Source organism: Hordeum vulgare, chromosome 2H (assembly GCF_904849725.1).
Source record: "Hordeum vulgare subsp. vulgare chromosome 2H, MorexV3_pseudomolecules_assembly, whole genome shotgun sequence".
Taxonomy (NCBI): Eukaryota; Viridiplantae; Streptophyta; class Magnoliopsida; order Poales; family Poaceae; genus Hordeum; species Hordeum vulgare.
Window position 1 is genome coordinate 506,208,722 of NC_058519.1, and position 23,406 is coordinate 506,232,127.

Consider the following 23,406-nt stretch of genomic DNA (forward strand, 5'->3'; position numbering starts at 1 on the left):
ACTTATCCTGCTCGTGTTTATTCCTGTGTTAGTCGTACTAGTGATCTGTGTAGATGCTTCTACTAGTAGGTAATAATATGATCAAACATTAGTAGAAGTTTAGTACTGTTTACATCGTTCTCATGATTTACACTTGGATTAATTCACTTGAAAAATTACCTATTTACTCAACATAATGTAGGCCGGTGGACAACGGGGTGTCGTTTGAACGTTGTGCAACCGCATGCACCGGGAAGTGACAAGGGCAGCGTTCTCGGCTGGCACGTTGTTTCAATGCATGGGCTTTGTGAGAGGTCGCTCGCTCTTAGCTGACATGAATGCAACACTTACGCACTCGAGCAGCGTTGACTGCGGCCACGTGTGAGGTTTTTTTTATGAGACAGGGTAGTGAGGAGCTGGTGTGGCAGTCTAATCGCCCCCAAAGCCCACTCTACTTTGTCTCTGATTTAGGAAAAAAAACGTGTCTGGATTGGCATGCGGATGGATGCACTGGATGGTAAAACGCGTCCGAACTGATATGCGGATGGATGCAAGGCCTCGTTGGATGGCAAAACACGTCCGAACTGGCATGCAGATAGATGCAGGATGTCGTTGGATGGCAAAACACGTGCGGACTGCGATCCTAACGATTGCGAGCGATTTGACGGTCGGCGTTGAAGATGCCCTAATAGAATAAATGTATCTACAGTTAGAACATAATTAAGTGTTCTGGGTACCATTATTCTTGTTCTTGCTCCAAGTTGCTAAACACAAATGATTAACTGTAATGCTACAACTACGGACATGTTACACGATGTTTACAGACTAAGCAAAGATGGACTATATTGATTGGTCTAGGATGAAGCGGGCCCGTCCTGAAAATCAGGGAGGGCGTGATTAGTGAAGAGAGATCTTCCGTAACTCTAGCATTTTTGAATGATTAATACCCTCTGCGTTGACTTGAGAATGAAATCGTGTGATCTTGCTATCTTGGATAATGGACTTTTTTTTCGCTTGACAGCTTGGATAATGGGTGTTATTACTTGTCACCGCGTCAGTCCACATATGGATACATGTGTCCTGCCTAATGAAACGTGCTGATTAGTGGGCCATCTTCAGCATGAGCATGTTCACCTACTAATCAACCATGCTTACTTGGCTGAACAACCTCTTCAACCTTCGGGGATTGTTGGCTGGCTACCTGTCTGCACGATGCCATTCCAGTTTCTCTACCAGCACCAGCAAGTCTACATATATTGCTCTCTTCCGCGCCCTTGAAATATCCACGCGATTTCGATCGCGAGAGCTGTGTTGTCGTTGGATCAGGAGGACGTAAAAGAAAGCGCGCGAGACCCACGCTGTGAGAGAGAGAGAGAGAGAGAGAGAGAGAGATGGCCGGTGGCGCCGTCGTGGTGAACGATGGCCCCGCCCAGGACTACGGCGGACGCCTGACGCTATCGGTGCTCACAACCTGCCTCGTGGCCGCCTCCGGCGGCCTCATCTTCGGCTATGACATCGGCATCTCAGGTGAGCCTCGGCCTCGGCCTCGATCGGTGTCTCTTCAGCTAGGGGAACCGGATGGAGTTTGATCGTTGACTTCAGGCGGCGTGTCGCAAATGGAGCCGTTCCTCCGGCGGTTCTTCCCGCACGTCCTGGAGAAGATGGCGGTGGCGAAGCAGAACGACTACTGCCTCTACGACAGCCAGGCGCTCACGGCTTTCACGTCGTCGCTGTACGTCGCCGGCCTGCTGGCGTCCCTCGTGGCTAGCCGCGTCACCAAGGCCATAGGGCGGCAGCGCGTCATGCTCATGGGCGGTGCGCTCTTCTTCGCCGGCGGTGCCATCACCGGTGCGGCTATGAACATAGCCATGCTCATCATCGGGCGCATGCTGCTCGGCTTCGGCGTCGGCTTCACCAACCAGGTCAGTACTACAGTACATGAATTCAACAGTGCATTTCCTTTTTAACACGATAACTCCCGACGGGCAGTCCTATCGACCCAACAAATACTGTATTAGTTACTGTATTTTTCAGTCAACAATATTACTTTTGACTTCATCATAAATCAATGTCTGCATAAAACGGTCGTCACTCTTAAGAGTAGTATGCCATATACACTTAGAAATAGCAATATGGAAATGTTATCCGTAATATTATCCGGCGAACATCAGTTGAGAAGGAGGTGGCAAACGAATCCATTCCACGACAGTTTTAATTGTAACGCAAGATCAAACGGTGACAGTTTGAAAAAAAAAGTCTTTTTTTCTGAAGAAACCGGCGTGGTTTTACGAAAAAACTGCCACCCCACATAGAAATAAAACTGTCATAAAAAAGTCCGCAAATGCTAATCCTCTCATCAAACATTCGCCAGCTAAAACCTAAAAGGGTCCGAAGTTATTTCTCTCAATGCATGCATCCAATCCTGATGTGGCTTAATTAACGCACCCTCACACGTGAACGATGGGCTCGGGGCTTCGCGGACGGAGCGACAAGTGGTGTGAGTACGTCAGAGTTTTAGCGGTGAAATTTGGGAGCAAGAGAAGTACAAAAGGAAAAAGAAAAGCCATTTTATGAGAAAGGGTCGTCCCAAAATTAGATAGAGCCATCTTATCCATCCCTATCCTTTGTGCCAAAAAGCCAAAAATAGATAATGTTATGTAAGCACCGCTGGGACTGCCGTGCTGCAGCTGAAAAATAGTTTTTCTTTTCATTTTGCTATGGTTGAGCTCGGTTCTCTATACCAACGATCAATGTCTTATGTCATACTTCCTTCGTTTCATAATGTAGTGTCTGTGTTTTTTAAGATTTAGTTTTGATCATAAATCTAGCCTACACATACGACTACGATAAGAGTAAAAATTATACCACCAAAAAATTCTTTCAAATACGATTTTAATAATATAATTTTTGCTTCCGCTACAATCGCCTGTGTTAGTTACATTTATAGTTAAAATTAAATCTTAAGAAGCGTGAATGCTCTACATTATAAAACAGAGGGAGTATAGGAGTATCATTATTTTTTGATTCTTTTTGTGAAGGTAGGAGTATCGTTGCAATTGCAGTTTCGAGTTCCATCCATGATATTCTGCTAGTAGCTCTGTGTACAAAAATATGTTTTTCCCATTATGTCACCCGAAATGGATTCTTACCCAATGTTTTTCTGCTGATTCGACAGCAGAAATAAACACTTGAACGAAAAGTACTTCGGTGCTTTTAGCCAAACTGACATTTTGATGTGATTTAACCGAGCTCTACCAGTGAAAGGTTAGAGTTCAACTTCCTCTCTAAAGAGTGATCTAAGAGCATCTTATGGGGACTTAGCAAATCCGGCTCCTTATACCTATGTGGACGCGTCCATTCACAACGTCTTCGGTCTTTTATATGTTGCGCCCTACATTTACATACCTTAAATGCAAGTCTTAAATTCATACAATGCATGCACAGTGATCATTCGATATAAATTATTTGAATTTAACAGTTTAAAACAAAGCAAATTAAATCACAATTCAACAAACCGAACAATTCGTCGATCATCTGCTTCCAAATGAGTGGCGGTGACAGCGTGGGCGGAAAGCTACCTCAAATGACCCAACTGGTCGTCGAATCCTCTTCCGTCCCAAGGGTGCCAGACGGCATAATCCGCGTCGGCGCTTGGATGGATGGAGTGCGGGGACCCGGGCATGGCGGGAAGACATCTCCTCGACCATGTTCGCACCTACCTGCGACGCCGCCACCGCCTCCCTCTCTCGCTGCCGGTGGCGCTGCAGCTTCTAGGCGACGTTCTCCACCTTGCAAGGCGCAATGGAGGAAGGGACGCCGACGGACGAGGCGGAATGTGTCTCCGTCATGATGGTCGGGGACGGGCTAAAAGACATCATGACGACAAATCGGGAGCAAGGTGACAGACGGCAAGTGCTCGGGCACGGGAAATGTATGATAGCGGTGGGAGGAGGAGGAAAAGTTTGGGAAATTTGATGCAATTTGCGATAGAATCGGGCTGTTGGGTCCGACATGACAAACTTGCCCGGACACGTCCAAACGTCTCCGTATCCACTTCATATTTAAATTGAATATGATGGTTGCCGATCGTTTTGCGAGTTTAAGAACCCTGTCCGGATCGAAGTTTTATTACTGATGAGTGACTGAGCAGCATGTCCGGATGAGACGGGGTCAAAACGCCTAGCTGTACATGTTCTAACGTGCTTATATTTTCTTAAGGAGGAATACTCAAGAGAGTCGTTCGCGTAGAATGAACCAAATCTCCTAATCATTTGTTAATCTGCTACAGCTTGAACTCTGCCATCGATAGATTCAGTCTTCCGCTGACATACAAGGCGTATAAAGCCAGCCATTGTTCACGGACTAGCTGTATCTGGTTGTGGACTTGATAGAGATGTTTATTCTTACTTTCTTAGACAGCTAGTGTTCAGTTCTCATGTCTATACTAACATGTCATCTCACATTGCGATGATATCCTGCGAGCCACCAACCTCGCTTGCTTAAAATTAGAAGTGCAATGACTACCCAGTAGCAAACTAGCAATAGACAGCACAGCGTAGTCCACACTACTATCGGGTTGACCCGGTAGCTGGCATGGCTAACCAGGTCACAGCTGGTTTGTCTGATATGATATCTTACTATGAATATTGCTCGTGGCTGTCACCAGTGTTTTAAATTGAAATGATTTCGTATTTATACAAGTTATTTATCCAAAACCAACATATTTAATATTAAGGTAATAACTAGATACCAAATTCTAGCCAGAACCCAAAAAAAACATCGAAATTTCGTCTAATGTGTAACGTCGAGCATTGATGCTCAAATTTAATCATGGAAACGACCAAACCGAGAGGTGGGGTCCGACTATCAGGCTGACTTAGCAAAGGCCAAACACCAAAAAAAACTTTGACCAGCTGAGGTGGCAGATGAAATGCGGGCCCCGTCTGTAATTGACAACAAGGTCATCTTCATCTCATCTCTAATTCTATGGAGCATTTGCGTCGAGCAGCTTGTGAGCGATGAAGCCCGTGTGAACTGAGAGGTCAATGGCCATGGCAGCCAAGCTCTGGGCGCATGAGACTTCTTGCTATCTCTATTTCTCTCTCTCTCCCCGACGCCACCTCCGAGAGCTCGGTCGTGCGGGAGCACGATAGTGGTCAGTGGCGGCGCGGTGATCGCAGGAAAGCATGGAGCATCGGTGCGGCAGGGGAGGACTACCAGCAGCAAGCATCTCGGCGACGGCGACCTCACGTCGTCGTCACCATCCATGGAGGATCCGTGGGCCTCCTCCGGTCCCGACGCGAGAATCCGCACTGGCGCTCCAAGTAAAGGTGGACAATCTACCGCCACTCCCCATGATCCCTCGGACGCCACCTCCCGGAGCTTCGACGCGTGGGTGCACAACAATAGGGCGGTCAACGCGGCAAGGCACACGTGCAGGTGCACCGCCTTGAGCACACGTGTGGCAAGGAAGGTCCACCACGGGACATGAGCGCGATGGGGGCCTACTGAAGGGCGCCGCGAGCACGGGCCTAGCCATGCCGCTCTACAACGGCGCGCGCGACCAGGGCCTTCCTGGGGGCGCTGCCAGCACGGGGTTGACCGCACCCTCATTAGTATGCGGGGGCCATAAGGACCTCCTAGCGGCCGCCGCGAGCATGGGTGTGGCCAGCATAGCGCGCGAGCACGGATGCGGCCAGGGCCTCCCAATGGGCACCGCAAGCACGGGCGTGGCTAGGGCCTTCCAGCGACGCCGCAAGCATGGGCGCGGCTAGGGCCTCCCGGTGACGCCACTAGCACGGGCACGACCACATCTCAGATGGTCGTCGGCCGGTAAAGGCGACGAGCGGCGCCGACGATGTGAAATGTGCAGATGCACAGATGTCAATGAACGCCCATTACATGTTTTTTGACATGCATAGAAGAAAAAAAGAGTAAAGATAAACACTTGAGTCATTTATAGGTGGGACCCTGGTCCAACTCAGCGTATTGTCCACACAAGATGCAGTGTGAGCGTGACATGTGGACCCAACTTGTCAGTTTTGCTGTTTGCGTGAGCTTACGAGTAGGGCAGTTCCGATGGTTATTTGTGCCCTCGCTAGAATGTGATGTCAAGTTGTTATTCTAGCTTCAAATGTAATAGTTTTAAATAAATAACTCTGTTTGTTAAAGATGTCGTGGAAGACGTGTGAAATAAGTACTACGACTTATAAGCGTGAACACACACACACACAAGTACATGCGCACACACACGCACACAACTTTAAGGTTCATGAAATCCCTTTGCGCACAACACTATGGACGAAAACTTCTTCTCTAACTAAAAGAATTATTCACATTAATCACATTAGAGTGTCTTGATCATTGATGGGTCATGTACCATAGCCTATATGTACCAAACGTGGGTATCGTTTTGTGTATACACGGTAAACATGTACCAGACATTTCCCCCTGAAACAAACACCTCCTCAGAAGTTTGCGCCCTAGGAGAGACGTTGACATTGCCGGGATCGTTCTTTTGCTCTTTACCGTGCGTGGAACCCTCGCCATCAAGAGAGGCCAGCCTTCGTGCGTCATCCTCCAGCGGCTCTCCTCCGCGACGTCGTCGGTGGTGAGGGGGCTCGTCGGATCCACGCGTGTGGATAGTTTTAGTCCAAGGTAGCTTAGTTTTTAGGTTGTTCATCGTTTTGGCTTCGGCGGTGGCAGTGGCGACACTGAATAAAGTTTCATCAGATCCTCCTTCGACAAGGCCATCGGTCCTATGGTTGGAGATGGACCTGGAATCCAGTCTGTTCAAAAAAAGATGGTACGACGGCGACAACATCCTCGTGGTGGACATGTGTCCCTAGGGCTCCGCCGTTGCGATGACGTTTGTTGCAGCGTCGGGGGCGGAGCTTGAGAGGTAGTCCAAGAGAGGATGGAGATTGTGATCTGCATCGGCGGCATCTGGAAGATGGTGGATCGTGTGATGGGTTTGTAGTACGTGGATGGTAGGTATGGTTTCCTCCTTCGACGTCTTAGTCATGTGGGGGTGCCAGATCTGGAGTTCGATGTCATGTCCGGGGTATTACTCCGGTATGATTCATTCAACGGTAATGGTTTTGTCTTTGACGAGCCACCTTGGAGGTCCGCAAAGCTGCATATCAACGATTGAGCCGCGTCGAGCTCGGGTGTGAAGGCAATCCATCAGTTTTTCCTTTGGTGGCTACTATGATGGTGCGAGAGGCAGGTGACAGACGTTGATGTCAAGCTGAGAGGTTTCTTCGGTCTTGTTTGTAATTTTACTTCTTATGTGGTGTTTCTTTGTGCAAAGGCAAGCGTTCGACTACGTATTCAGTTTTGCGAGGTCAATATATACGTAACTTATAATGATCCTTATGATATAAATGAGACACATATTACCATGCAAAAAATAGAGAAATCGACATTTCTAGGCCTCGTGTCCTCACCCGCTCGCATACATGGGCCTACCCCAGCAGGCAGTGACACTTCTCATGACTGGGAATGTGTCTGGTGTACCGGTGCATCGGATACGGTACCGCATTTTAATTTTTTAAAGAAATATAAAAATGGCTAGCACATTGACACAACATCAAATGTACGTTGTCAAAAAATTATATCAAAATTGACATGTAAAAATAATTTTTTTGACATCAATAAGATAATGGGCCAAATCTAAAACACAACTTATGTTATGTATTCCCTGTGTCTTAAAATAGGTGTCGCGGGTTTAGTACTAAATTAGTATAAATTTTATACTAGATAAACAACACTTATTTTAATACAAAAGGAGTACTATTCAATGTCAAATTTGAATTTGAATTTTTATGATAACATAGACCGATGTTGTGTGAATATGATTTTTTTAAATAGAACATTTTTAAATGCCATACACTTACGTGCATTCGTGCACATGTAACACCACAAGGACAGGAGTACCAGATACATCCCCTCTCACGGCGAGCCGCACGCCATGAAAGTTTCTTTCATTCATTTTTTCCTTTTGATGATTTTCACTTTGTTTTCTCTCTCATTTTTAAATATTCTGTACGTTCCATTTAAACTTTTTTATCTATTTCTTATAAGAAATGTTTAATGTTTATTTTGAACACACCTCATCGTCTAATATATTTTTTAATAATGCTTTATAAATATTAAAATATATTTAAAAATGTTCAAAACATATTTAAATATTTATTTTAATTTAAAAAGTATTCAAATATTCAGAATATACATTATGTATTTTAATTTTTTTCCTACTTGTACTAAATAATATTAGTATTTTTAGAAAAGTGGTAACATATTTATACCTTTTTAGTTAAAGCTACTTATCGTTTAGAAAATTTATATTGCATGAATAAAAATCTCCGTCCATATTTTGAAAATGTTGAATGTGTTTTTGAAAAAAATTCCACATTATTTTAAGAAATGTTCGTCATAAATATAAAAAATATTCAAGGTATATTATCAAAATCATCAACATATATTTTAATACTATTTCCTTATATAAATTATATTTATAATGATATCGTGTTTTTGTCATAAAATCATTTTACAAAATTTGAAAATGCATATTGGGAAAACATAGCAAACTAAAAATAAAAGGGAATATAGTTATAGAAAGTGTAATTGAAACAAAAGAATACGATCCGCTCAAATAAAAATAAAGAGGTAAATTGACCCGACCCAATACCCCGAAAAAGAAAAACAGCTCACCAGGAAAGATCATTGAAAAGCCGCCCCACCCTCGCAGCTGGCCTGGCCCAGCTCTTAGCTTCCTGATGTGATTTGCGTATCCGTATGCGGTGACCGTGTTCGAAACTACTTCCTCCGTTTCTAAATATAAGTTTTTTAAGAGATTTCGTTAAGTGACTACATACGAAGCAAATTGAGTTAATCTATATTCTAAAATATGTCTATATACATCCGTATGTAGTCTTCTAGTAAAACATCTAAAAAAACTTATATTTAGGAACGAAGGGAGTAGTTGGCGAGCGCTTTTTTAGAGCCTTCCAACGATCACTTGGAGACATCGTTACCTGACGTGTTTTTAGCCTTTGGAGCCTTCAACCGATCATCCGTATGTCGCATTCTAAGCGTTTTTTTAAAGATTTCTTTTTGCACGCGTTTTCGGTTTTTAGGTTGTTTTTTTTAGTTTTTTTAGGTGATCCAGTTTTTATTGGTCTTTCTAAGCCTCTGGACCAAAAATGTTCAAATGAAATTGACGCAGAAAATGCCTTTTGTTTCTTTCTCAAAAAGTACCGGTTTTCTTCCGCGACGTGCCTCTCGGAAACAAAAAAAAAAGTGTTATTTTGTTGAGAGGCACGATTTTGATTTTGCGAGAGACATGGATATTGTTTCACGAGAGGCATAACCGTACCCCTCGAAAACGAAAAAAATGCATTTTTTGTTTTTTTTTCATTCGCGAGAGGCATGATTTTGCTTTTGTCGAGAGGCACGATTCTTATTTCGCGAACGAAAATAACTTGTTTTCTTTTTCTTTGACGAGAGGTGCGGTTTTGCTTGCGTTCGAGGCATGGATTTGCTTTTGCGAGGGGCACGACCGTGCCTCTCGAAAACGAAGAAAAAAGTGTTATCTGTTTTTCTTTTTTCGCTAGGGGCATAAGTTTGCTTTCGCGAGAGACACATGTTTGATTCCGCGAGAGGCACGACCGTGGTTCTCAGAAACGAAAAGACGAAAGGCCTGGTTTTTTCTGGAAAAAAAGTTCGTCAAGATCTATTAACATGTGATCTAGTTTTGAAGATCTTGACGTGAAGAATCCAACGGTAAAAACGGTTCGAGATTTGGACGCATGGTTTAAGAGATAGAATATTTTAAAAATAATAGATCTAAAAATAGAAACAATTCACGGGTTACGACAAATGGCAGATGATGTTCGACCCCATCGACAACTACCGTTTTGGCCCGACCCGTTACGCACACACTAAGTCATAACAAGAAAAAAAGTGTTATCTGTTTTTCTTTTTTCGCTAGGGGCATAAGTTTGCTTTCGCGAGAGACACATGTTTGATTCCGCGAGAGGCACGATCGTGTTTCTCAGAAACGAAAAAACGAAAGACCCGGTTTTTTCTAGAAGAAAAGTTCGTCAAGACCTATCAACATGTGATCTAGTTTTGAAGATCTCGACGTGAGGAATCCAACGGTAAAAACGGTTCGAGATTTGGACGCATGGTTTAAGAGATAGAATATTTTAAAAATAACAGATCTAAAAAAAATAAACAATTCACAGGTTACGGCAAATGGCATATGATGTTCGACCCCGTCGACAGCTACCGTTTCGGCCCGACCCGTTACCCACACACTAAGCCAGAAAAAAGTGTTATCTGTTTTTCTTTTTTCGCTAGGGGCATAAGTTTGCTTTCGCGAGAGACACATGTTTGATTCCGCGAGAGGCACGACCGTGGTTCTCAGAAACGAAAAAACGAAAGGCCTGGTTTTTTCTGGAAAAAAAGTTCGTCAAGATCTATTAACATGTGATCTAGTTTTAAAGATCTCGACGTGAAGAATCCAACGGTAAAAACGGTTCGAGATTTGGACGCACGGTTTAAGAGATAGAATATTTTAAAAATAATAGATCTAAAAAAAGAAACAATTCACGGGTTACGACAAATGGCAGATGATGTTCGACCCCATCGGCAGCTACCGTTTTGGCCCGACCCGTTACGCACACACTAAGTCATAACAAGAAAAAAAGTGTTATCTGTTTTTCTTTTTTCGCTAGGGGCATAAGTTTGCTTTCGCGAGAGACACATGTTTGATTCCGCGAGAGGCACGATCGTGTTTCTCAGAAACGAAAAAACGAAAGACCCGGTTTTTTCTAAAAGAAAAGTTCGCCAAGACCTATCAACATGTGATCTAGTTTTGAAAATCTCGACGTGAAGAATCCAACGGTAAAACGATTCGAGATTTAGACGCATGGTTTAAGAGATAGAATATTTTAAAAATAACAGATCTAAAAAAAATAAACAATTCACAGGTTACGGCAAATGGCAGATGATGTTCAACCCCGTCGACAGCTACCGTTTTGGCCCGACCCGTTACCCACACACTAAGCCATAACAAGGAAAAAAGAAATGGTAGAAATCATCGATCTCTGGTGCCCTCATTGTTGCACAACGCTTCTAACCACTCCGCTAATATCAATTTCATATTGAAGTATTTATGCACGAGAGTGAAGTTTTGGAGAACGAAGGCATTGGAGGACATTATTTTTAAGAGATTCAGAAAATATATTTTTACTTTTCTGAAAAATCCAAAAAAAATATGTGAAAACTTATACATATTCGTAGTGGATCCGCAAATTGTCATTCAAAAACATTAATGTTTGCAAGCTGCACGAAAACAACAAAATCCTGGCTCAACAATAACAAAAGGGACCCATTTTCATTTATGTATGTGTTTTTTTATATATGCCACGTATGAAAGTATATTGTTATGAATTTTTTCTCAACATGTTATATATGTATTTGTGTATGTTTAAAATAATTTCTTTTTCTGTGATGTGGAAATATGTTTTTTATAGTCATCCCACGCGCCCGTGCTTCATTTGCACTTTTCGATTTTTCTTCTTCTGTTTGTCTATTTGTTTCTCCATTTTTTTCATTCTTCCTTGCATTTTGTTTCTTAGTATTTTTTTTGCCTATTGTTTTCTACTCCATTTTTCGTTTGGTTTTCTTTGCTCCACTCCATTTTTCATTTTTCTTATGTTTGTTTTCATCTTTACTCTAGATTTTCGTATATGTCAAAAACAAAGCAAGTGATCAACTTATTTTCTTCAACAATGTTGGAACCCTTATTCAACATTTTCAAATACCTGTTTAATATTATAGTATTTATTAAAAAAATACTCATACAACATTTTTAATACCTTCTCAACATTTTGAAAATATTTGTTCAACATTTTAAATACTTATTAAAAAAATCCGAATACTTTTTCAATATTTTTTGAATACTCATTCAGGAATATTTAATACTTACTTAACATTTTATCAAATATTTTTCCAACTTTTTAATATTATTCTAAATTTTCAAATACTTGTTCGACAGTTTTAAAATTTTATTTATCATTTTAATACTTATTCAACATTTTTCAACATGTGTTTTTAAAGAGTGTTTGTTTGTATATATGTAGAATATTTTAAAGTATAAATAAAAGTACAAAAAGAAAGCAAAAAATAAAGAACATAGAGTAGGAAAAAAAGGCCATGAGCTCCCGCGCCGCTAGGCCGGCGCATCTGTGTTCCCACCGACGCGGGGCTTGTTGTGCTGGCTTACAGCGAGACATATACCATATCACTAAACTTTATAGAATTGGAGGCCTCTCATTCATTTGAGGTCTCTAATCTAAAATTGAATTATCGATTTTGATTAGGTCAACAATCTCTCATTCAACTATTTAATTTGCTATGCTCTCTTATTTCATTGAGAAACTAAATAATGGATTTCGTTCACAATTTTAACTGGATCAACAATTTTTTAAATTAATTAAAAGCAATCGGTCTATAAAAACTTATCAATCATAAGAACCCTCTCATCACCTACAAAAATATTTCAATATAAGTATGAGTTGATTAACATATCACAAAATCACACCGCGAAAGCCCACCGAAACTCTACGTATATACGAATAAAAAAAACACATTCCATCATCTTTCCAACTAACCAAACCTAATAATCACTCCATTTTAAAATTTAAGAGTATTGAAAAGTCAACTTTTTAATTTTTAAACAAGTTCAGTGATTTAGATGTGTATAATAACTATGTGCTAATGGCTGATGCATGACAGGCGACTCCTCTGTTCCTGTCCGAGATGGCCCCGACGCAGTGGCGCGGTTCCCTCACCGCGGGCTTCCAATTCTTCCTCGCCCTCGGCGTACTCATCGCCAACCTCACAAACTACGCCACCGCGCGCATCTCCTGGGGCTGGCGCCTCTCCCTGGGTCTCGCCGGCGCGCCGGCTGTGATCATCTTCCTGGGCGCCCTCTTCCTCACGGACACCCCCAGCAGCCTGGTCATGCGCGGCAAGGCCGACGACGCGCGCGCCGCGCTCCTCCGCGTGCGCGGGGCAGGCGCGGACGTGGATGCGGAGCTCAAGGAGATCGTGCACGCCGTGGAGGTGGCGCGCGAGAGCGAGGAAGGCGCGTTCCATCGGATGGCGACGAGGCGCGAGTACCGCCCGCACCTGGTGCTCGCCGTGGCCGTGCCCATGTTCTTCCAGCTCACCGGCGTGATCGTGCTCTCCTTCTTCGCGCCGCTGGTGTTCCGCACCGTCGGGTTCGGCAGCAACGCCGCGCTAATGGGCGCCGTCATCCTCGGCGGCGTGAACCTGGGGGCTCTCATGCTCTCCACGCTCGTCATCGACCGGTACGGCCGCAAGGTGATGTTCATGGTTGGCGGCATCCAGATGATCATCGCCCAGGTACGCGTCCACGTCCCTGTTCCATGCGTACGCATATTTGAATGGTCTCGGGTTTTCTCACACTCACGCAGACATACGTTTGAGCATTGAAGGTTGCGATGGCATGGATCATGGGCGCGCAGGTGGGGAAGAGCGGCGACGCGCCGATGGCGAAGCCGTACGGGGTTGCGATCCTGGTGTTCACGTGCATGCACGCCGCCGGGTTCGGGTGGTCGTGGGGGCCTCTGGGGTGGGTGGTGCCGGGCGAGATATTCCCGGTGGACATCCGGTCGGCGGGGCAGGCCATGAACGTGTCTATCGGCCTCGGCCTCACGTTCGTGCAGACGCAGTCGTTCCTCCCGATGCTCTGCAGCTTCAAGTACGCCACGTTCGCCTACTACGCCGCCTGGGTCGCCGTCATGACCGTCTTCATCGCGCTGTTCCTGCCGGAGACCAAGGGCGTGCCGCTCGAGTCCATGGGCACCGTCTGGGTCAAGCACTGGTACTGGAAGCGGTTCGTGCAGCCGCAAGCGCAAACCCCCCATGCACTCACCTAGTTCTCTATCTATACCTACTTCCGTCGAAAAATTCACCACGACATTATTATAAAAAAGCCCCTGTAATTTTTGTTCTTCAACCTGCGCTCCATCATTTATCTGCAACGCAAAAGAAAGAAACGATTCGCTGCAAAAATTATACAAGTACGCATCGCCTCCTTCCGTCGATCCTGGGCCACCCTTGGCCTTGTCCCACGCCTTGGTGGTGGCGGCGGCGGGCGGGTGCTAGTGCCACGCGGCGCACCGCATCGTTAGCCTACATAGAAAAACGAAACCTTATCTTAAAAGAAGTATCTCAGATGGAATACTTCAAAACGCGAGGTTCTTTTTATAAGAACGAAACGTTTTCTGGTTTGTCACTTAAATGTGGACGACAGGTTGAATACCTAGAAGCAGAGGGTTTTTTTTGCAAAACAACCAGCGAAGGACGGCAAAAACGGTACGTGCTTTATTAGTAGGGATAGATATGATATGTATAATTTTTCAAAAATATCCAAATACATATTTTTCAAAATGTAAATTTACTTATTAATATTTTTTACAAATATTAACCGTGTAAAAAAGCAGTGTTTCAGATGTGTACAAAAAATGTACAATGTGGTATGGAAATAGGCTTAAAAACATCTATTTAAAAATAATAATAATAATGTATTTTAAAAGTATTAAGCATATATAAAATACTATTTATGTATACAAAATGTACAATATATATCTAAAAGAAGCAGCCATCAAAACATTTGGAAAACTGTTTTCAGGTATTTTAAAAATGTTCAACATATGCAAAAGACAATTCCAGATGTATGCAAGAATGTGAAATGCGTATAAAAAAATATACAACATAACATAAATTTGAGAAACAAATTAATATGTATAGAAAAATCAATGTGTACAAAATATGTAGATGTATAAGGAATGTATAACAAAAAAGAGAAAGAAAGCCATAAACAAAACAGACGAATATAGGTAAATAAAATAAATAAATGAAAAATAAATTCAACCAATGAAAACACCAGTGAAAACACACAAAAAGGAAAACATATTGTTTGTTTTCATTGATTACAATTTTTTGTTGACAGCTTACCAAGCTGATTGCTTGGTGAAAACATATTGAAAAGCCAATAAAAAGAAACACAAAAAAACAATGTAAACCAATGGAACTGAAAAGAAAATATATAGAAAAGGTAAATAAAAAATTAGTGGAAACCACATAAAACACATAGAGAAGAAAGATTCTTTCGGGGTGAAAACCACAAAGAAAAATACTTAAAAAGAAAGAAAAAAACAATGTAATCGCACCAGCCCAACCAGTAGAAAAAACTCTACAACGAGCAAGCAAGCGAGGAAAATAAAAGAAAACTCAAACAAAATGGGCCGGCTAGCCCAGCTACCCAAAAAACTCTGAGGCGAGTCGTAACACAAATCAGCATTGACCACACATAACCCTCGCGTCATACAACTCGCGAGGCTCTAATGGGCTTGGCTGTTGTATGTTTATTTCCCCAAGAAAGTGGGTCTATATACATCTCAGATAGATAAATACGTGAGCCCGGGCCTATTCCGCAAGCCTAAGACTAGTATAGAATCACGCGATGCTTTGCACACATATGGAATATGCGACTCATAGGCGTCGTTCGATTGACCGAAGTTTTTGATCGTTCGATCGAGCCTTAGTCAACCGGGCGATTGTGTCACCTTCGTTCCACCTCCTTCGCTTCCTTCTATGCAAAACCAACAAGCGCACATCACGGGTGGCGCGACCACTGTCCCCCCTTCCCCGTCGTTGCACCTCCACCTGCCACCTCGCCCCCTCATCTAGAAGTCATCCCCCCATCATCCGCTCTGCTGGATGCGCTCGTTGCCCTCATCCCTGATGGTAACAACCCCGTATTCATCCTCATCACCCCTCACCATTGTACTTTGGTTGAAGCTTTTGAAAAGACGGTTGTAGCAAACGAATTGGCCACATCCATAAAAAAACTAAAGCAACAAAAAAATCTCCAATACTCAATTGAAGCAGAAATCTTTGCTGGTCTGTAGCAAAATCGAAAGATGGTGGTAGAAAATTTTCAGGTTAGTTCAAGAAAAATCAAAACAAGGGTGGTAACAAAAATTAGGACTCGTTCTAGCAAAAAGAGAACATGGTTCGAGAAAAAAATCCACCACACCAGCTTTCCACCAAAAAATTGCCCCTGCTGATATCATCCCGAGTCGCTAGCAAAAGAGCCCGTGCGTTGCAACGGGAGAATGCAAGGCCTGAGAATCGGACACGAAGGCATAGATATTCTAATGGTGCAGTATTATCAAACATGTCAAATATGTATCCTTAGGATCCTTGTACGGGTCAGATAGCATTACGGATTTTTGTTCACGTTTAACTCACTTTTCTTCTTCTTACTCCATCCATTATCTTTGTCCCCCAATTGAAGATTGTCGCTATAAGCAATGGAAAAACTGACATGCAATACCAACGGATGTTGAGGAGGAAGTATAGAAAATATAAATAATAGAGCATTCTAAGAGTGATTGGAGTCAAGAAACAAACAAAACAAATCTAGAAAACTTACAAAGAATGGTTTTGGATTCAGATGAAATCGTCGTTGAAAGGACGTGGATGTTGCCTAGAGGGGGGGGTGAATAGGCGCTTTAAAATAATTAAGGTTTAGGCTTGAACAAATGCGGAATAAAACTAACGTTTAATATGTCAAGCACAAAACCTCAAACAACTAGGCTCACCTATGTGCACCAACAACTTATGCTAAGCAAGATAAACAACTAAGTGATAGCAAGATATATGACAAGAGACAATATGGCTATCACAAAGTAAAGTGCATAAGTAAAGGGTTCGAGTAAGAGATAACCGAGGTACGCGGAGACGATGATGTATCCCAAAGTTCACACCCTTGCGGATGCTAATCTCCGTTGGAGCGGTGTGGAGGCACAATGCTCCCCAAGATGCCACTAAGGCCATCGTAATCTCCTCACGCCCTCGCACAATACAAGATGCCGTGATTCCACTAAGGGACCCTTGAGGGCGGTCACCGAACCCATACAAATGGCAAACCTTGGGGGCGGTCACCGAACCCGTACATGTGGCAACCCTTGGGGGCGGTTACCGGTACCCGTACAAATTGCTCGGGGCAATCTCCACAACCTAATTGGAGACCCCGACGCTTGCCCAGAGCTTCAAACCACAATGATTGAACTCCGAGACACCACCAAGCTTCTAGGACGCCAAAGCATCCGCGAAGAACAATATCTAGGGTACTAAGTACCAAAGGTAATAAGCTTCTCAAACTTCACTTCCACGTATCACCGTGAAGAACTCAAACCGATGCAACTAATGCAATGGCAAGAACACACGAAGTGGTCAAGTCCCTCACACTCAAATCCCTCCACAACAACGAAAGCTATGGAGAAATATGAGAGGAAGAACAAGGAGCTCACAAAGAACTCCAAGATCTAGATCCAAGGGGTTCCCCTTACATAGAGGAGAAAGTGATTGGTGGAGATGTGGATCTAGATCTCCTCTCTCATTTCCCTCAAGAACAAGCAAGAATCATTGGAGGGATTGAGAGTAAGCAAGCTCTAAGAATGTCAACAATGGAGGTAGAACAAGAGCTCAACGGATAGATCAGGCCAAGGGGGAAGAAGACCCCCTTTATATAGTGGGGGAAGGAATCAGACCGTTATCCCCACTTACAGCCCGAGCCCAGCGGTACTACCGCTGGCTCCAGCGGTACTACCGCTGACCCTCCGGCGGTACTACCGCTGGCTGCAGCAGTACTACCGCTGACCCTCCCGCGGTACTACCGCTGGCTGCAGCGGTACTACCGCTGAGCCCATGGTAGCGCAAAGATACTACCGGGCCAACCACCGCCAAGAAAGTCTTCGCAAAAATGTCCGACGTAGTACAACCACAAAGATGACGGTACTAAAAACTTGGAGCGGTACTACCGCTGGCCAGGGGCGGTACTACCGCTGGGAGAGCGGTACTACCGCCAACTCTAGCGGTACTACCGCTAGGGCCAGCGGTACTACCGCCAACTCTAGCGGTACTACCGCTCGCCACTGAAACAGCCATAACTTTCGCATACGAGCTCCGAATCGAGCAAACCCAAGCTTGTTGGAAATCTTAAGACCATGCAGATATGAAAATGCCAATGATATAGAGATGTGAGTCCTCTATGAATGAAGAACCGGAAAAAACTCCAACATCGAAAACATCATAGTAGATGCATATGGACTCCGTTTTCGATGAACTCGGGCTTGTCACGAAGATGACCATAAGCTCTAAAACTCACAAAGAGAAACACCAAACAAGAACCAAGAAGTATGATGCAAGGATGCAAATGGTTAGAGCTCTCAACGAACGATACGATCAAGCTACTCATTTGAGAGCCCCCCTTGATAGTACAACAATCAATCCTAAACAGAAAACCTATCAAGGGCAAACCTATACCTTGCACCTCGTCCTCTTGAGCTAGATGATGATGATCTTGGCTTCCTCAAGATGGACCACCTTTCTTGATTGCGTTGGCTTGATGAAGACTAGTTGATTGCTCCCCCATACTCACTATGGGTGAGTCACTCTTCAGCATATCTTTACAAGTCCATTGCCACCACAATGGACGACAAGCTTCAAGCATGATATCTTCGTGCTGATCCACTTGAACTTGCACATCGCAATCTTGATGACGATCACAACTTGACGTCATACTTCATGGGTTGTATGAGATCTTCCCTTTAACGCAAGCCCATGGAAACACACCTAACCCCCCCATAGAACTCTCACGAAGACCATGGGTTAGTACACAAACACGTAATGGACAATGCTTACCATACCATGGGATCACTTGATCCCTCTCGGTACATCTTGTACGCTTTGTGTGTTGATCATCTTGATTTACTCTTTGTCTGTGATCTTGATCAACCATGTGTCTCTATGACCATTCTTTGGATAATACCTTGAATACCATCTTGGTCATCATATAAACTCCTTGAACCCAACAGATGGACTTCAAGAAGTGCCTATGGAAAAATCCTATAAATGTAACTTAAGGCAACCATTAGTCCATAGGAATTGTCATCAATTACCAAAACCACATATGGAGGTATATGCTCTAACAGTCGTTGTCCTGAATATAAAAAAATTAATCATCGTGGAAGGTTGCTAGGGATGATCGTTTCATATATAACCACAGTTGATTCCCAGGATCCATTCATGGTGCTCATAACGCGAGTCACATGTTGATACTTGAGACACTGGATCTAGCCATCAGACATGCTCTCGCTGAAGATGTGGCCCATGTGCGGCAACAGACAGATTAACTGTTTTAGTCTATCAATGACAGTAATGATGCTTCATATAGCTCCAGCTTGCAGGGTTTCACCACATTAACCAACGATGCAATCTTCATATCATGGATTATTTGGAGATTCAAATAATATGCAACTTTTGGGAATTACATCGACTATAATGATTCCTATAGGTATTTGGTATTCTATACAACAAAATTGCGAATCTGAAATTAATTTGACACCTTCTTTTCTTTTGTGGTTTTTTTAGCATAGCTCCAGCTTGCAGGGTTTCACCACATTAACCAACGATGCAATCATCAGATCATAGATTATTTGGAGATTCAAATAATATGCAACTTTTGGGAATTACATCGACTATAATGATTCCTATAGGTATTTGGTATTCTATACAACACAATTGCGAATATGAAATTAATTTGACACCTTCTTTTCTTTTGTGATTTTTTTAGCAGGATTATGTAAGTATTGCTCGGTTGATTTCACTCCACAAATTGATACTACAAAGTTCACAAATATCAGTGGGTGCATACCAATAGTTCTTTAGATGAAAGTGGCAAAATGTATAAGTTCTTAATCGAGACAGTGTTGGAAAAGATATATACCAGTTACAGGTTAAAATATTTGATGCTAAGTTGCAAGAAAATATACCAATTATAAAAAGCGATTTATTATTTTGTACTATTTGAGTTATTGAGTTTTCCTTAAAAATGAAACTAAAATAATTACAGCTACCATAACAATGATCTTTCTTACATCATTTCCTTTAAATATTTTCTCCCTCCTTAAGGATGGAGTTATTTTTTAGATTTTATACGAAAAAGAAGATCTGTTGATTAAGAAATCACTATTTTTCATTTCGATGAATCTACCCTTCTAGAATACATAGTATGTAGCAAAGCAAATGTGATGCTGAATTAACAGTTTATTTTTTCCTTTTCGTATTACACAGCCGTGATGATATTATAGCCATATGGCTATAATAAGTTTTCTTAATCCTTTCCTAAAATCAAACCGTTGTATTCTCCTTTTCCTGTGTACTCCCTTTATGAACTAAATATGGACTAAATGGATGAACAAAGACTTAAAATACGCCTACGTACACCAAAATTAGAAAAAAGTTATAGTATCTTATTGTAGTGATCCGAGGGAGTACCTTTAGTTCTAGAAACTGTAGGTGTTATCTATGGTTCATTTTCTTATTTTTAAAACATTAGTCCGTTTAGGGATGTGAAGCTGCGGTATTCCTTTCTTCCTTTTTAACCTTATGTATTTAAATTACTTTTGCTTACCGTGCAATACATGTGTTGTACATAACTACTCTCTTCATCTTAAAATAATTGACTCAACTTTGTATTAACTTCATACTAAAATTAGTATAAAGTTGAGTCACTTATTTCGTGATAGAGGGGGTACATATTAGTACTTGCATATGAAATGAATAGCCAAATGTTTAATCTGATAGGTGTTTCAAAAACTAAATAAAAAATATGCAACCTAAATTAATGGACGTGGTCTTGAATCATGGTTATTGGATTAAGAGTGTGTTTTTCTTTTCTTCCGTTGCAACCAACAGACTCTTTTGCTATAACAGTTAACAACGGGTGATATAAAAAGAACAAATTACAGATGGAACACAGCAGCTTTGGTCTGGAAACCATTCCATTCTAATGGACAACAACGACAACGAATGAACGAATCTCCAGGCATTCAGGAGCGGCGGATGGTGATATCTTTTTTCTTTTACCGGGTTTACCGGGGTTCCTCTACACCCACATCTTCTTTGTGGCCTCCATCCGCTCGAGCAGGCCCTGGATCTCGGTCTGCATCCGCACATTCATCTTGTGGTAGTCGTAGTGCGAGTTCTCGAGCGTCTTGAGCTCCTCCATCTTCTTCCTCCTCTTCTCGTCCGCCTCTTGCAAGCACAGCTTCGCCACGTTCGACGCGTACTCTTCCTCCAGGCTCTGGTTTCTGTTGCGGACCATCTGCCGGTAGTTCTCCACGTCCTTCCGGGCATCGTCGGCCAGCTTCTGGAACAGTTTTGCTTCGACTTCCTTGCACTTCACGACGGTCTCAAGGGTGGAGGCTTCGTCGTCCTTTGAGGTGGTGCTGAAATGGTTTCGGGGCGGCGGCTTCGAGATCGGCATCGTCCTCCTCCTCGTCCTCGGCGTGCCAGCTGTTGCCGTCGGCAAGGTGGGCGAGCACGGCGGACGCGGAGGCGCCCCTGTAGTTGTACCCGCCCGTGGCGGCCGAGCCGTCCCCGGCGACGCCGCCGCCGCGCCAGGATACGAGGTGGTGGTTGAGGGCGACGTCGGCGCCGCGCAGCTTGCGTGCGCCCTTGGCCTTGTCCGACGCCTTGGTGGTGGCGGCGGCGGGCGGGTGCTAGTGGCACGCGGCGCACCGCATCGTTAGCCTATATAGAAAAACGAAACCTTATCTTAAGAGAAGTATCTCAGATGGAATACTTTAAAACACGAGGTTCTTTTTATAAAAAACGAAACGTTTTCCTGGTTTGTCACTTAAATGTGGACGGCGGGTTGAATACCTAGAAGCAGAGGGTCTTTTTTGCAAAACAGCCAGCGACGGACGGCAAAAACGGTACATGCTTTATTAGTAGGGATAGATATGATACGTATAATTTTTCAAAAATATCCAAATACATATTTTTCAAAATGTAAATTTACTTATTAATATTTTTTACAAATATTAACCGTGTAAAAAAGCAGTGTTTCAGATGTGTAGAAAAAAATGTACAGTGTGGTATGGAAATAGGCTTAAAAATCATCTATTTGAAAATAATAATAATAATGTATTTTAAAAGTATTAAACATATATAAAAATACAAAATACTATTTGTGTATACAAAATGTACAATATATATCTAAAAAAAGCAGCCATCAAAACATTTGGAAAACTGTTTTCAGGTATTTTAAAGATGTTCAACATATGCAAAAGACAATTCCAGATGTATGCAAGAATGTGAAATGCGTATAAAAAAATATACAACATAACATAAATTTGAGAAACAAATTAATATGTATAGAAAAATCAATGTGTACAAAATATGTAGATGTATAAGGAATGTATAACAAAAAAGAGAAAGAAAACCATAAACAAAACAGACGAATATAGGTAAATAAAATAAATAAATGAAAAATAAATTCAACCAATGAAAACACCAGCGAAAACACACAAAAAGGAAAACATATTGTTTGTTTTCATTGATTACCATTTTTTGTTGACAGCTTACCAAGCTGATTGCTTGGTGAAAACATATTGAAAAGCGATGATAACTATAGAAAAAGCAAAAAAAAATGTAAACCAATGGAACTGAAAAGAAAATATATAGAAAAGGTAAAGAAAAAATCAGTGGAAACCACATAGAAAAGAAAGATTTCTTTGGGGTGAAAACCACAAAGAAAAATATTTAAAAAGAAAGAAAAAAACAATGTAATCGCACCAGTCCAACCAGTAGAAAAACTCTACAACGAGCAAGCAAGCGAGGAAAATAAAAGAAAACTCAAACAAAATGGGCCGGCTAGCTCAGCTACCCAAAAAACTTTGAGGCGAGTCGTAACACAAATCAACATAGACCACACATAACCCTCGCGTCATACAACCCGCGAGGCTCTAATGGGCTTGGCTATCGTATGTTTATTTCCTTAAGAAAGTGGGTCTATATACATCTCAGACAAATAAATACGTGAGGCCGGGTCTATTCTGGAAGCCTAAGACTATTATAGAATCACACGATGCTTTGCACACATATGGAACATGCGACTCATAGGCATAGTTCGATTGACCGAAGTTTTTGATCGTTCGATCGAGCCTTAGTCAACCGTGCGATTGTGTCACCTTCGTTCCACCTCCTTCGCTTCCTTCTATGCAAAACCAACAAGCACACATCACGGGTGGCGCGACCACTGTCCCCCTTCCCCGTCGTTGCACTTCCACCTGCCACCTCGTCCCCTCGTCTAGAAGTCATCCCTCCATCGTCCGCTATGCTGGATGCGCTCGTTGCCCTCATCCCCGATGGTAACAACCCCGTATTCATCCTCATCACCCCTCACCACTGTACTTCGGTTGAAGCTTTTAAAAAGACGGTTGTAGCAAACGAATTGGCCACATCCATAAA

General features: G+C 42.7%; 2 protein-coding genes across 2 annotated transcripts; one reads left to right on the forward strand and one right to left on the reverse strand.

Annotated features, from left to right (window-relative positions):
- Positions 1-1,163: 1,163 nt before the first annotated feature.
- On the forward strand, positions 1,164-14,060 carry LOC123430357 (sugar transport protein MST1-like). Its single transcript, XM_045114223.1, has 4 exons — positions 1,164-1,506; positions 1,582-1,901; positions 12,787-13,419; positions 13,512-14,060. The coding sequence occupies exons 1-4, from the start codon at positions 1,371-1,373 to the stop codon at positions 13,953-13,955; spliced, it is 1,533 nt and encodes a 510-aa protein (XP_044970158.1). The 5' UTR covers positions 1,164-1,370; the 3' UTR covers positions 13,956-14,060.
- A 6,963-nt stretch (positions 14,061-21,023) lies between these two features.
- Positions 21,024-21,719, reverse strand: LOC123430358 (protein TITANIA-like). Its single transcript, XM_045114224.1, has one exon. The coding sequence runs from the start codon at positions 21,416-21,418 to the stop codon at positions 21,038-21,040; it is 381 nt and encodes a 126-aa protein (XP_044970159.1). The 5' UTR covers positions 21,419-21,719; the 3' UTR covers positions 21,024-21,037.
- Positions 21,720-23,406: the final 1,687 nt, after the last annotated feature.

What these genes read in the sequence shown, in the direction of transcription:
- LOC123430357 (XM_045114223.1), top strand. Translation starts at nt 1,371, where the DNA reads ATGGCCGGTGGCGCCGTCGTGGTGAACGATGGCCCCGCCCAGGACTAC. An exon ending in CTATGACATCGGCATCTCAG is followed by an intron (nt 1,507 to 1,581) that starts GTGAGCCTCGGC and finishes CGTTGACTTCAG; the next exon opens with GCGGCGTGTCGCAAATGGAG. An exon ending in GCGTCGGCTTCACCAACCAG is followed by an intron (nt 1,902 to 12,786) that starts GTCAGTACTACA and finishes GATGCATGACAG; the next exon opens with GCGACTCCTCTGTTCCTGTC.
- LOC123430358 (XM_045114224.1), bottom strand. Translation starts at nt 21,418, where the DNA reads ATGCCGATCTCGAAGCCGCCGCCCCGAAACCATTTCAGCACCACCTCA.